Consider the following 14,339-nt stretch of genomic DNA (forward strand, 5'->3'; position numbering starts at 1 on the left):
AGCATCTCTGTTCTATTCCTCTATCTTTGTTCATGGATTGTTGATACCTTTTCACAAACTTTGCACGGCCTAGGTGTGATGGTGTGAAAAAGCTCATCTGGGCTCGATTGCACCAGCCTCCTTTACCAACGCAAGGCTGCGGCTACTTGAGAGGGACCATCTTGTCCGCCACTTTCTCCAACACTTGCACCGTCCGCAGGCCATTGTTCCTCGGGTCTTTCGCTACACTCTGCCAAACGATGCCATGTCTGGGATTCGCTGTTTGCACTTGTTCCTTGAGGGCCATTGTGCTCGATTGGTCGCCTTGTTCGAGTTCAAATCGATACCACATTGCCCATGCATCGCCGTTATCTGCATCTACCTGTGTACTTCTCTGAAACCATTTCCTTGCCTGTGTGTATTTGCTTTCCAGCCAGAACTGCTGTGCTACAGCGCAGACAACTTTCGAATCGTCGCTCGTTTTTCGCAGTGCATCAGCCAATTTCCTTCTTCGTCCGCATCCATGTTCAAATGCTATGGCTAACGTCCATAGTAGTCCAGATGTGGGTAGTATTTGAAGAGCACGCGAGAGCAGCGTGAAGGCTTGGGTTGACGAGGAGCATGTTCGATGTTCCAGTTGAATCGATTCGTACCATATTTCTTCAGAGGTCGGGTTGTGGAAACGCGCTTTTTCGAGGATCGCTCGGGAGCGGATTGTCGATCCAGCTTGGTGTTCAAGTCGGCTAGCGAGTAGGTAGAGTGGGATGGAGTGTCGACATGCTTTTATCCCGCGGGAGTAGTGTTCCCTGGCAGATTGTACCGCTTGCGTTGGATCAGATGGGTGGAGAAGGGGTTGCAGTTGACCAGCAATCATATAGAGTTTGTCAAAAGATGCGAATTTGGTCATCGCCTCTTGCACCAACTCCATCGCTCGTTGGGGGGATCCATGATCTCGTTCAAACACAACACTTTTCATCCATACCCTTTCGCTTCCCACTTCCACCCTTGCTCTCTCCAACAGTTTGCCTGCTGCAATCAATTGTCCATTCTCCGATTCTAGCTTCGCTGCAGCAAGCGAGATTTTCTCTGATCCGATATTCGCATCAAAGGCTCTAATGAGTACACTTCTCGCTCCTCCAATATCCCCTGCATCGGCCTTCTCCCCAGCGTACATAAGCCAAAGTTGCTCTGCCTTGGGACAATGACTAACCGCGCTTTCCAATAAGGCCTCCAGCTTTGGTCGTGTACCGTGCTGCTTCTCCAACATGGCAGCCTGAGTCCAAATCGCGGGCCGATGCGGGAAAATGTTCAAGGTATAAGCTAAGATACTCCTACTCGTCTCCACACAACCTCTCTGCAAAGCACACTGTGCATCCTCAACCCACACTGCGCTCCTATCCTGCTCTTCAATATCCAACTCAACAGTCGCCTTGACAATCGCACTACAAACCATCGGGCTTGCTTGCTTCTCCATCCTTTCCGCTTCCTGCAACCATTGGTCTCTTGACAACTCAACCCCTGCTTTCCTCAACGCCTTCACCGCAGCAGCAAGAGTCTTGTCCACTTTACCACCATCTCCCTCCACTTGCTCCAATAGTCGTGCGGCTGCAAGCCAAATCTCGTGCGAGGTAGGGATCGTCTTCCTCGCCTCGTTCAACACTTTTTTCGCTTGCTCCGCTGGGGATAGCCTTGCTAGGGCTAGCCAGAGATCGATGCTTAGAGGCACAGCAGATACAGCTCCAGAGAGGAGAATCCGTGCGTCTTGCGCATTTTCTTCGAGATTCACGAGTTCTTTCCAAAGTTGCACCGAGTTGGGGATGTATTCGAGACTTTTACGCAGCACTCGTTTTTGGCTTTCCCGGTCGGATTCGAGTTGGACGGCTTTAAGCCAGATGTTGACCGATTGCGAGACGTGTTGGATGGAGCGGGCGAGGATGACTTTGGCGTTTTCTTTCGTGTTCAGTCGAGCTGCTTCCAACCAGATATCTTCGGAGCGAGGACAATGTTGGCAACCTTGCGTGATGATCTTACGGGCCTTGGATATTTTTCCAGCGACTTCTTCGACTCGTGCTGCTGCAATCCATCCTGAAGCGTGCTTGGGGTTGGTTTTGATCACCGAATCCAGCAAAGAGCGTGCTTTTTTGATGTCGCCAATCTCAGCAGAGGTCTTGATGTTAGACGAGGAAAGTTGAGTAAGATAGCCCGTAGGATCAATCGAAGTCGCCGTACCAGAGGTGCTCCAAGAGGCAGCATCAAGTTGGTGGGAGAGGATCTTATTCCTTGCCTCTCCTATCTCGGTTAGACTGGTTAGCATACCTCCTTCGCCCTCCCCTTCCCCCATTTGATCCTCCGTTAGTGCAGATTGAACGGCATTTCGATCCCTATTCCCGACCAAAATTGTATCCGAGATCGCAAAACTCCTCGTATTCCTCGCTTCCCTCTTCGCCGCTGCCTTTCTTTTCTTCCCCGTCACACTGCCACTGTCTGTAAGACGGGCCCATTCATCTTGCGTAACCGCACTCAATCCTCGCTTTAAATCAGCAAACTGTGCTCCGATCTTGGGCTTCTCTGAACGAGCCTTCTCTCGCTCTTCTCGTTGGCGTGCTTCACGAAATTTTCGTCGACGTTGAGACATTCGCTCATCGACAGACTCCCAGATTCGATCTGCTTCTTCGTCATCTTTTTCGTAGATGGTGCCGGCGAATAGGTTTGTTTCGTTTTCCGGATCGTCAAATCTACCAGACTCTTCTTCACCGTTGCCCTCGTCTGATCCAGCATCGGATCCAGCAGCATCGTCAGAAGGCTTGGAGGAGGTAGAGGCGGGGAGTCGAGCAGGACCTATATCGGCTCGAGTGGTGAATCCTGATGCACCTCGACCTAGACCGGCGACGTAACCGGGGGGTGCTGGCATTGAGAGGAAGGCGAGTTTGTTTGGTCTATCCGCCATGATGGGCAATGTCACGAGGCACGCTGCAAGGATGCGAGACGGTGTTTGGTGAGGGAGAGGGAGAGGGAGAGGGAGAGGGTGGTGGTGGTGGTGGTGGTGGTGGTGGTGGTGGTGGTGTTACAAGAAGAGCTCAAGGTCAAGGTTGCAATTTTCCGCTTTCTGTTCTTCGCCACATGAAAATTTCCAGCTGGACAAGGCTCAGGCTCCACCTTGCTCTTCTTTCACGGCCAAGGCTTCGACATAGCGTGCGGGAGACCAATACACAGCTACACGCAGACAGAGCAGACCAGGAACGAAAGCTAGTATGCGAGGGAGGAGTGATATGCCGATGCTGAAATGGTAGTACAGTACAAATGCGTTGCAAGAGAGCGGAAGCAAAAGGGTAATGCCAAAAAAGACCTCACTGCTCTTCAACTTGGCCGTCAAGCAGTCTGATTCTGTTGTGTGCCACCACGCAAAAGAGAATCTTCGAATCAGCTTGTCCCTCATTGAAATGCCAGCAGAATGCGGTTATGTGGACACTTACAGAAAGTTCGGAGTAGCCAACAGGCTTCCACCTCCCGACCTGAACTCTCTTGGCCAGACATCGACCAGGAAGTAATCTGTTCCGTTACCCGTTGCAACTTGAAAAGGTCAGCTTGAACCTCAACCCTACATCTCTCCCGTGTGCGATTGCGATATACTTACAAAGATGACCAACAGCAATCCCGCTCAGATCTCCCACCACCGCCTTGAGACTTCCATGTAGTAACCACCCAAACCCCACCAAACTCCAAGGCAAATAAGGCGCCGTTATCACCAGCAATCCGAACAAACTCAATCTTACATGTCTATTCCTTCTCGCCCAGATATACACGAGTACAAACGCCAACGGGCTGCCCAAAAACGGCTGTGCTGTTAACGGCGACAGGACTAACAGGCAAACTGTGGCGAAGAAGAGGAGAACGACGTACGAGGCTCTACCACCAGTTCGGCCGCCAAAAGAATTTTCTTCGAGCATTCGTGAATATCGCACAAAGAAGAAAAGATGGAAGATAAAGTCGAGCCCCAATGGTCCGAAATAGAGGAAGGTCGTGAGGAGTCGCCAGAATTGATATTTGCGGAAGACGAGTGAGGGGGTGTAGAAGAGTTGGAAGGAAGAGATGGTGTGCGTGTGTTCCAGAAGGGCGATGATGAGGATGGAGGAGGTCCAGATCAGGGTTATTGGCGGGATTGATTCTAGGTCCATTGTAGCTGCAGGAGGTGAGTCGAGGAGGGATGGTGTGGTCACCGATGACCTCTGCTATGAGGTGGTGGTGAAGCAGTTGACGAGGCTCAGTGCAAGACGGTCTCGACGTGGAGGGTTTGGAACAAATCGAGATCGAGATCGAGTCCATTCCCGATGCCCGATATTTGTGGGATGCCCGATATTTGTGGGATGCCCGATATTTGTGGGATGCCCGATATTTGTGGGATGCCCGATTTGAGATACCCGATGTTTGATGCCCGATTTGACCAGATGGGAATGGCAATTCCCGAGCATTTAGCCGGAAGAGCGTATCGCGCACTGTTCAGTTCACCACCGGATGGTCTGATGACACCTTCTTGTTTCCTTCCATCCAACAACCACGACCATCATCATCTCGACATGCCTTAGCGAAAGCATCTAGCCAAAAAGCAAACATGTCGGCCACAGCAAACCCATTCAACCTCAAGAAACAACTCGCCTTCTATGGCGCTTACCACACCAACCCGGTCAATGTAGGGATCCACATCATCGGTGTCCCTTCAATCATTTTGTAAGTGTCATTCCAATCTCAACACCCTTTTCTCACCTTTGCTTTTCACAATCCAACGATATGCTGACAATAACCACTTATCTCTCTTTCTCTCTCACACAAACTCGTGCATTTCCTCGCCTACCTACTTGCGTGCAAAAGCGCAACATCAGCACTCCTGGCCAAACAAGGTTCAATCTTGCCCTTGATCCAAGAGCACTCCCCCCTTCTCGCCGCATACCTCTCCCAACTCGGCTCCATTCTCTCCTCGCTCCTCCCCTCCTCCATCTTCCAATATGCACAGCTCAACCTTTCCGCACTCTTCATGGGCAGCTACTGGCTCTATTACTCGATCCTTGACACCACCGCCGCCTTCATGCTGGCTCCGATTTGGTACGGCTTGTGGTACGGCTCGACTTTCCTCGCCCGAACCCGCCCGGATGCAACCAAGATTGCAATCGGAATCAAAGCGCTGGGATGGATCAGCCAGTTTTATGGTCATGGTGTACACGAGCGTAGGGCGCCTGCGTTGTTGGACAATTTGTTGGGAGCGGTGGTGCTAGCGCCCTTTTTTGTGTTCTTGGAAGTAATCTTTCATTTTGGTTACAGACGGGAATTGCAGAAGGAGCTGAAGAACGAGGTGGGCATCTTGGTCACCAAGTTTAGGACCCAGAAGGGAAAGGCGAAACGAGGGAAGGCCAACTAAACCAGTACTGTCGGGGCATATGTTGCTGTAGCACAAGCTCTCGATCTATTAAGCGGCTGTTGTTAGTCTTGATTGCCTCACCACTGGCGATCCTGGCTTCTTTTGGTGCCAACGACCTTGTCTACTTGTAGTATATCGATATTTGCGAGCACTTTGGTAGAACCCGCTGTGCCCTATCGCGCTGTGAAGAGAAGTGCTGATATCAGTTGGAGGTCCGGGATTGGCAATCTGAATCGAGCTTGTGCGACACAGAAGAGATGAGATGAGATGGTTGAGTTCAGGCCTGCTGACAAGGGCCCTTTCCATGCAAGCACTTAACTTTTAAATGCAATCGTGCCTTTGTTTCCATCACAACTCCATCTGGTTGCAACACTGTCACAACCCTCATTCGCACCGACTCAGCTTTTATCTCCACCATGACGCACCTACACTCGTAACCAGCAAAGCAACCCAGCTTTTAGCCCGGTCAAGGTCAAAGCACGCTTCGAAGCAATGACCACCAACGCCTTTCACGAAGCGACTTCAGCTAGGTGTAGCAGCAGTTCCAATCCCACTCCCAAACTCAAACGGCGCAAGTCTCTCACGCAATCAATACGAGCCCGACTCTCACCTACAGACTTTCGAGATAGTGCAGAGCCTCCTGTGCCGAGTGTTGCTGCTTCTTACTGCACCCTCGACCGCCCGCTTCCAATTTCCCATCCGGCGGCTAAGGATGCGATATCGGCAGAAGACCTCAACGCAGCATGGTCGACCATCACTCCGCCGCCCTTTCCCGACCCCCTCCAATACGCATCTTGCTACTGCGAGGAGAATATCTATCTCCTCGTCCAGCAACTTGGCGCTCAATTTGCCAAAGTTAATCGTGCAGCGGTCAATATCGCCCTCACACAGTCTAAGCGCGATCGCAAGAGTCGAGGTCCAAGCCCAACGCCAACGCTATTCGTTCCAGTATGGGACCTCGAACCGACCTTCATCAGCAACTCTAACAAAAGCGTGCTACTGTATCAACAAAAGGCGTCTAAACTACCAAACGCAGGCTGGCCTGTGATTTGGGATTACCACGTCGTTGCGCTTGCAACCTGTCATCTTATTCCCATCACCCACCTCTGCCTCGACTCTTCTGGCCAGCTCTCAACACCCGCTTGCTTCAAGATGTCGCGCTTGGAGTGGGGGAGGAGCTGGGTATACGATCCCGACTCGCGCCTTTCCCAACCCACCCGAACGCAGCAGTTGACGGTGGTTCCGTGGGAAATGTACAAAGAGCAAACTTTCCGACCAGATGCAATACAGATGCGTCGCATTCCAGAGCACTTCCAACCCATGTTCAGAACGGTCGCCGCAAGCGAGTATTCGAGTTGCTTTGCCAGTGATAGGAGCCATATGCGCAACAACGACGGTGGGTGGAATGCAACTCCGCCGCCGTGGGCATGTATCGTGGGGGAGCGAGCGAGGAAAGAAGGGATAAAGAATAACTTGATGCAAAGATGGGTGGAGATGGAGATGGCTGTAGGGGATGCCGACCGGTTTGGCAGAGTTTGGGAAGCGGCAAACTTGTTGAGCTTAGTCGCCGTGCCGGTGGCAGAGGGGGGGCTGGGAGGAACGATTACTGGTGGAGGGGAGAAGAAGGTGGGTCTGGTTGTACCCCAAGCGAAGCCCTCAACAGTGAACACAGTACGCAGTGGAGAAGGAGAGAATGGTAAGGTGGAGCGAGAAGAGCCAAAGGGAGAGAGTCAGAGGGGAGGAAGGATAGCATCCCCCCTGTTCCCAGCTTATCTTCACGCTTCACAATCGCATCGTTCCCAACCTCCCCCTCCCCCTGCTTCCCCTTCTCACAGATCATAATCGATACACCCTCGTTCTACACATACATTGCAATACCACACATTTCGATACTCAAAAACCATTTCTTTCTGATTACAGTGTGTGTGTGTTTAGGCTTGAGGCTTCTTCTTCCGTTTAACACTCAACGTATTCGCCACCCCTTGCCCATTCGCTCCCACAGCTCCCCCTTGTAATTCCTTCTTCGCCGCCTCCAACTGCTCCTCACTCGGAGCCACCAATTCGAAATCCCCCCAAATCACTCCCTCACCCACCAACCCTGCCTCCGCCTCCGCCTCTGCCTCCTCCGCTCTTCCTTCTTCTCCGAGAAACTGCTTCAACCCTCCCTTGCGTCTAACCTGCCTATCTACCCCTTGAGACCAAGCTTCGGTCAGTGTACGAGCCAGAGCGGGCTTGTTCCACTCACAGCTATCCTTCATCAGACATTTGAATGCCAGGTCTCCCAGGACTTTGTAGGGTAGTGAGAGCGGTTGACGCTCCAAGTTTAACCTTTTCTCCACATCCGTCGGCCAGTTGGGTGGTACGCGGGTAAACAGAACGACAATGACGCCAACAGCATTTCCAGAACAGCATTCTTGTCGAAACGCCATCCGTTCCCAGAACTCGTCGATGGGCAGATCGTCCATGGCCTGTCTCTCTCTCATCAATGCACGGAGGGTGGTGAGGGGTATGCCCCAAGTCGTGGATGTTGGTTTGTCTGCTGAACTCGCTTCTGTCGTTTTCGATCTCTTGGCCTCTCTTCCTGCGGTTCTCTCATTTGAGGCTGATCGCTTTTTGCTACCTTCTTCGGCCTTTTCCCCCTCCTCACCACTTCTTGTGTGTTCCTCGGCGCCATTTTCTCCCTCTAGGCTGGCAATATCGATTTCGATTTGGTTTTCGATGCCGTTCCGTTCCGTCAGGCCCGATGCCACCAGGCCTTCTTGCGCAACGTTGTTGCTGTTGTTCCCAGTGCCTTTCTTCTTCCAACCAGAGTGTTCATGAGCATCACGAGCCATTTCGTCTAAAAACCTCGTCTTTGGATCGTCTGAAAAGTGCGGCATCAAAGTTGGGACCGTTCGAGCTTTCTTCGGATCGTAACGTTGCCCTTCTGGATCTTGTTGCACTTTATCCTCGCCTTCCCTGTCCCCTGCACTCTTGCTTATCACAAACTTGCTGTTTCTCCAATGCAGCGGCAAAGGCGGAAGATCCGATTGCGCACAATGTGCTCCCAGGGGGCTGTATGGATGTCCGTATGTCCATCTTGCTTCCCTTGGTATATGCTCTGCGGTGCGATGGTTGGATGTTGAAGAGGCCGAGTTGGAGCTGTCTCGGATAAGAGGCACAAGCGGATGTGATTCGAGTTGATTGTACCCCGGGATAAGATAGTACGCTCTTGCATCAATCTCCCCCTCCCCCTCACCCGTATTATTCCGCCTCATACGGGAAGAAGTATTGCGAGTGGAAACAACGACATGGCTCATCACGCCTCTCCACCATTTAATCAATCCTCCATCACTCAATACCCTTTTATCCCTGTTCTCGGGGCTCGAAGGAAACAAATAGGCCCTCTGACTCCTCGCAAGTATATACACCGAGAGATGAAAAACGGGGTACTGTTTTCCATCCCAGTGTTTAAAGCTCGTAAAATGCTCGGTTACCGCTGCTGTTAATGTGGCGGTAAGTGTACCCCCGAATCTCCTTCCCCCTTCGACGTTACCGAATACCTGGTCAGATAAACGAGATCGAAGCGACAAAGGGATGGAGTTTGGGCCATATCCGGTAGTATCGAGCTTGGAGATGTAGAGGACTGCAGAGGAGAATTCGGGGATTGTATACAGATAGAGCTCCATTGCTAGCACCAATAGCGGAGCATCTTTCGCGTCGGAAGGCGTTGTGGAGGAGGGGTGCGGGTGGGGAGTGTAGGTAGCAGTGACAAAAACCTGTTCTTCGAGTGCCACAATGGATTGTGCCCGCTTATTGTATTCCAGATCGGTTGGGTGGATATGAGCGAGGGGGTAAAGGGATTGAACTTGACGTGGGATGGAAAAGAGGGTGTGGATTCGGAGTTTGCCTCCGGCGGACACCGAAGGCGGGGTGGAGGACAGGGCTGTGCGGATGGTGAAGAGGAGGGAGGAGGAGGAGTAGGAGGTGCGATCTATCATCTTGCCGCTATTCTATGATGTGTGCGGTGGGGAGGCGTGGATGGTGGTGAGGAGGAGGGTGGTGAGGTTAGTAGGAACAAGTGTTGGACCCTGCATTAGAAGCTACACAAACAAAGTGCGGGACGCGGGATGTGAGTCGAAAGTAGGTCTAACATGCCATTTACAAATGCGCACTTAGCGCGCTAGAACAGATGACACAGTGCCTGAGTTGAAGATGCGTCAGCATCCCAACGGGATTCACGGGGTCCACAGAACCATACAGGGTCCACAGAATTTAAGCAATCTAATAATTAAGTAAAGGTGCATATAGGTGGTGACACATGTGGGATGCATAGGAGTTGTTATGATAATGCACAAGAGACAACAACTCAGGAGTAACATGAGAAGTGACACATCAGCACATTGGCACAGGCTGAAGGAGATTGCTAAGTATATATATGACCATGTATGCAGCATCACATTAATATAAGATAAGCATTCAAGAAGTAATATGACTGCATATGAGAGCTTGCTAGTGGCTCCAATCAGTCGTGTTTTACCTGCAATCTTCAATTGATTAAGAGTCTGAGGCTCTACCGACTAAGCCAACCGGGATCATCGACAACATGGTACAAGAGGCCAAAGCTCAAGCTGTCACAAGCAAGGCCAAAGGAGGAAGAAAGGGAAAGGCAATGCAACTGCAAGCCATTGACAATGAGGCCACCAATGAATCAGACACCAAGGTGATCGATGATGACACTGAGGAAGAAACTGACTCTGACTTGGATCATGACAACAATAGAAAGCAATACAATTTTTGTACCCTAGCAAAACTACTTGAGCCCATCCCAAAACTCACATCACACAACTATTATAGTTGGAATGCCCATATCAAGTCCTTTCTATGATGTGTTCCTCATGCTATGAAGCATCTCGATGGAGCATATGACAAGAAACATCCCAAATGGAACCACACATTTGATGATGCTTTGACAAATGCATTATGCAGTACCATTGACACCACTGGAGAATACAATATCAATTACTTGATTCTTGACATCATCAGGGAGCACCATATGTTCCATCATGTATGGAAGAAGATTGAAAATGGACTCACCAATGAGGCCACTGCCATATCTCATCATATTGCATTAATTGCTCAGCTAGGTGAACTCAGGATGTACAACTCAGATGTATGAAAGCTTATCCAGGAAATAAGGACCATCCAAACAGAGAGCAGCTTACTGGGAAAGCCATTCACTGATGACACCCTGTTTTCTAATCTACAAAAGTGCACTATCTGACACCCAATGTACAAGGAGACCATTGCCACCATCAGCCAGCTTAGCTTTAATGCTCTCACCACCACCCTATCCATCCAGCAGTTGGCAATCGAGAACAACCCCACTCCGAGAGTTGACCCCCATCAAGCAAGTGCCAGAGTCACCAGCAGTGACGACCAGGATGAGACACCCAGAAAGGAGGAGAAAGACAAAAAGGATGCTGACAGCACCAGTGCCAAAGTCGCCACTAGACCTCGAAGGCTCTGATGTTGGATCTGCAAGAGGCCTGGACACAGGATCAGTCAATGTGATGCATCAGTGACCATACCAGAGAATTCCCCCCTCGCCAGGCCCAAATAGGAAGCCTGGTGCTCCTTCGCACTGAGTTGGCAGAGCCCCCCAGATTCAAAAGGGAACCATCATGGGATCCTAGATTCAGGTGCCAGCTATCACATGGTAAACAACTATAGCATGCTCATTAGTCCGAGAACCTGCCAAAAGCGCATATTCACCACTGGAAGCGAGGTTCTGGAAGCAACTGCTATAGGGGATGCTAGCATATCAACAAGTCACAGAGATGTTTTTCTCCAAAATGTATTGTATGTTCAGCATCTCAATGTTAACCTATTGTCACAAATTCCCTGACAGATGAAGGAGCACGAGTGATGCTAGACTCAACTGGAGGGCAGACACACTTAGCAAACAGTATGCTACTCAAAATAACCAAGAATTGTGAGCGAGGACTTTTGGAGTTCCAAGGTGACACATGGAAGGAAAATGCAATGATCACATCAACACCATTATTTGAAGGTGTTGATGAAGATTTCGAGCATATTGAGAACAAAGCCAAAATATCTGAACAACAACTATGGCATGAACATCTGGGACACCCAGGTTGAGATAAGATGAGGGCCATCATCAACTGCTTAGGAGGAAATGACACAGCAAACCTAAACCCAGGGACTGCTATGATATGTGAGCCATGCATCTGATCCAAAAGCATGGCAGCCCGAATGGGGCAAGGTAGTGGAGAGAAATCTGTCTCTCCACTTGATCTCATCCACATCAACTTGATAGTCAATTTGTTGCATGTGACAGAATACACATGCATGCTGGTACTGGTTGATAACCACAGCAAGTATGTATATGCGCAGCCTTTGCTATGAAAGAGTCACATGTTTCCCAAGCTCAAGACAATCATATCATATCTTGAGACACAGATGGGAAGGAATCTGAAAGCAATATGATCTGACCAAGGTACAGAATGGAGAAGCAATGATGCACTTCAGTGGGCATATGAAAAGGGCATTGAATGGCAAATGATGGTAGGGTACAATAGCAGACAGAATGGATGTGTGGAGAGAATGAACAGAAGCTTGGGTGAGAAGATGCGAATGCTGCTCATGCCTTCCCATACCAAGTCATGTTTGGGAAGTTGCCAGAGCGACTCATGAGACTCCTATGTGTCTTTGGATGTTTAGCATGGGTAAATGTCCCCAAGGTTAAAAGAGATAATAAAAAGTTAGATCAATGAGCAGTAGCATCTATCTTCTTGGGGTATAGTCTGGAAAGAAAAGGATGGCTCTTCTACAGCCCAGACTACAGCCCAAACATCTTTTGGAGCAACTCAGCTAGATTCATGGAGACAAAATGCTGGTCCAACAAAACAGAGTGAAAACCAGTAAACATGCACCCACCACCAGCACTAGCAGACAAAGGAGACATAGATGATCTTGGATACACAGATATGAACCTCTTTGACAAACAAGAGGAGGAGCCACTGAATGAGTACACAAATATGAAAGAAACAGATGGATTGAACAACGAAAAAGACCTGGGTGAAGATGCAACAAAGGCAATAGAATGTGGGGCCAATACTGACACCAACATGTTTGACAACACATGGACTGATAGCAATCACTATGGACTCATGGCAATAAACAATCAAAAGGGAAGGAATCTAGACCCAACAGTCAGCGAAGCATTGTCAGGAGAGGACAGGAAGCATTGGGAGGAAGCAATGCATAAAGAGCTGGATGGTTTGAAAGCCATGGATACATGGGAAATTGTTGATCTTCCCAAAGGTATGCATGCCATCAACACACATTGGGTATTAAAAATCAAAACAGATGCAAATCTCATTCTGATGAAGTTTAAGGCAAGACTGGTGGCAAGAGGTTTCACACAAAGAGAAGGCATAGACTACACTGAAGTGTTTGTGCCTGTCACACCCATTCAGTCAATCTGAGGAGTCTTAGCCATAGCAGTGGTTCATGACTGGGAAGTAGATAGTATTGATGTCAAGCAAGCATATCTAAACTCAACACTACATCATGATGTATTCTTGAAACCACCATTTGGAATGAAAATTCCACCTGGAAAGGCTTTGAAGCTAATAAAAGGACTGTACAGACTGAAACAATCAGGGCAAGAATGGAACATAGAGTTGGATTCATACCTGCAGAGCATAGACTTTCACTGCATGCTGAGTGCACCCTGTCTGTATTCAAGAGGGACCAGAAGTAACCTAACCATTATTACAGCCTATGTCAATGACATGCTTATAGCCTTGCCCAGTCATAAGGAGGTGGATCACACCAAAAGGGAGATAATGTCCAAGTGGGGAACAGAGGATAACAGCCCAGTGAAAGAGTTCCTCAGCATCAACATCAAATGAGACAGGACAAGAAGGGAGATGTCAATTGATTTGACTGCTTACACCAAGGCCATGGTGAGTAAGTGGCTACAGTTGATGGATCAGAAATCATGGGTACCAATGCCAGAAATACCTAATACCATAGGAAATGATAAATGTGATTCCCTAGAGGCAAAACAATACCAGGAACTGGTGGGACAATTGTTATGGGTAGCAAATACCACACAACCCGACAAATCGTTCACAGTGGGAATACTGGCAAGATATATGTCAACCCCAACCAACAGCACATGGAAGGCTGCTATACACTTGATGAAGTATCTCAACCAAACCAGTAACTACCGACTGAATCTTGGGAGCAGATCAAGCAAACACTTGAAGCAGCTGATTGTCATGTATAGTGATGCCAATTGGGCTTCGGACCCAATGAATGGATGGAGAAGTACATTGGGAGCAATGATGTATATATATGGGTGCCCAGTTAGCTGGAAGTCACATGTCCAAAAATGTGTGGTGCTATCAGCAGTGGAAGCTGAGTTCATTGCTGCCTCAGAAGCAGTGAGGTGAGAGAGGCACTCTTCTTTTCATACCTCCTCAGGGACTTAGAAATTGACATTGCTTGTCCAGTCTTATGTTCAGATAGTCAGGGATGTATACAGGTGAGTAAGGAACCAGCAAAGCACTGGAAGTTGAAACACATAGACACCAGATATCATTTCATTAGGGATCACATTCAGGATGGGGAGATAGAGATAGAATTTGTTGGAATGGCAGACAATGTCACAGACATTTTAACAAAACCATTGAAGGGTTTAGCAACATCATGGCTATCTCAGTTGTTAGGGTTGGTAGTGCTGTCAAAGGGGGGAGTTGAAGATGCATCAGCATCCCAATGGGATTCACAGGGTCCACAGAACCATACAGGGTCCACAGAATTTAAGCAATCTAATAATTAAGTAAAGGTGCATATAGGTGGCGACACATGTGGGATGCATAGGAGTTGTTACGATAATGCACAAGAGACAACAACTCAGGAGTAACATGAGAAGTGA

At 49.1% G+C, this 14,339-nt stretch overlaps 7 protein-coding genes across 7 annotated transcripts; 4 read left to right on the top strand and 3 right to left on the bottom strand.

Annotated features, from left to right (window-relative positions):
* Window positions 1-142: 142 nt before the first annotated feature.
* UHO2_00217 (putative pre-mRNA splicing factor prp1) lies at window positions 143-2,926 on the bottom strand (the record flags this gene model as incomplete). The annotated part of the gene is made up of 1 exon (XM_041556837.1): window positions 143-2,926. One exon carries the CDS (start codon window positions 2,924-2,926, stop codon window positions 143-145), a length of 2,784 nt encoding a protein of 927 aa, XP_041412771.1.
* Window positions 2,927-3,124: 198 nt separating this feature from the next.
* Window positions 3,125-4,154, bottom strand: UHO2_00218 (uncharacterized protein; the record flags this gene model as incomplete). The annotated part of the gene is made up of 3 exons (XM_041556838.1): window positions 3,125-3,257; window positions 3,453-3,549; window positions 3,614-4,154. 3 exons carry the CDS (start codon window positions 4,152-4,154, stop codon window positions 3,125-3,127), a joined length of 771 nt encoding a protein of 256 aa, XP_041412772.1.
* A 434-nt stretch (window positions 4,155-4,588) lies between these two features.
* Window positions 4,589-5,389, top strand: UHO2_00219 (uncharacterized protein; the record flags this gene model as incomplete). The annotated part of the gene is made up of 2 exons (XM_041556839.1): window positions 4,589-4,704; window positions 4,846-5,389. 2 exons carry the CDS (start codon window positions 4,589-4,591, stop codon window positions 5,387-5,389), a joined length of 660 nt encoding a protein of 219 aa, XP_041412773.1.
* A 492-nt stretch (window positions 5,390-5,881) lies between these two features.
* On the top strand, window positions 5,882-7,231 carry UHO2_00220 (uncharacterized protein; the record flags this gene model as incomplete). Its single annotated transcript, XM_041556840.1, has 1 exon — window positions 5,882-7,231. The coding sequence occupies one exon, from the start codon at window positions 5,882-5,884 to the stop codon at window positions 7,229-7,231; it is 1,350 nt and encodes a 449-aa protein (XP_041412774.1).
* Window positions 7,232-7,320: 89 nt separating this feature from the next.
* UHO2_00221 (uncharacterized protein) lies at window positions 7,321-9,369 on the bottom strand (the record flags this gene model as incomplete). The annotated part of the gene is made up of 1 exon (XM_041556841.1): window positions 7,321-9,369. One exon carries the CDS (start codon window positions 9,367-9,369, stop codon window positions 7,321-7,323), a length of 2,049 nt encoding a protein of 682 aa, XP_041412775.1.
* A 605-nt stretch (window positions 9,370-9,974) lies between these two features.
* Window positions 9,975-10,898, top strand: UHO2_00222 (uncharacterized protein; the record flags this gene model as incomplete). Its single annotated transcript, XM_041556842.1, has 2 exons — window positions 9,975-10,091; window positions 10,692-10,898. The coding sequence occupies 2 exons, from the start codon at window positions 9,975-9,977 to the stop codon at window positions 10,896-10,898; spliced, it is 324 nt and encodes a 107-aa protein (XP_041412776.1).
* Window positions 10,899-12,318: 1,420 nt separating this feature from the next.
* UHO2_00223 (uncharacterized protein) lies at window positions 12,319-12,879 on the top strand (the record flags this gene model as incomplete). Its single annotated transcript, XM_041556843.1, has 1 exon — window positions 12,319-12,879. One exon carries the CDS (start codon window positions 12,319-12,321, stop codon window positions 12,877-12,879), a length of 561 nt encoding a protein of 186 aa, XP_041412777.1.
* Between the last annotated feature and the right edge of the window lie 1,460 nt (window positions 12,880-14,339).

The sequence above is a fragment of the Ustilago hordei genome (assembly GCF_900519145.1).
Source record: "Ustilago hordei strain Uho2 genome assembly, contig: UHO2_contig_01, whole genome shotgun sequence".
Taxonomy (NCBI): Eukaryota; Fungi; Basidiomycota; class Ustilaginomycetes; order Ustilaginales; family Ustilaginaceae; genus Ustilago; species Ustilago hordei.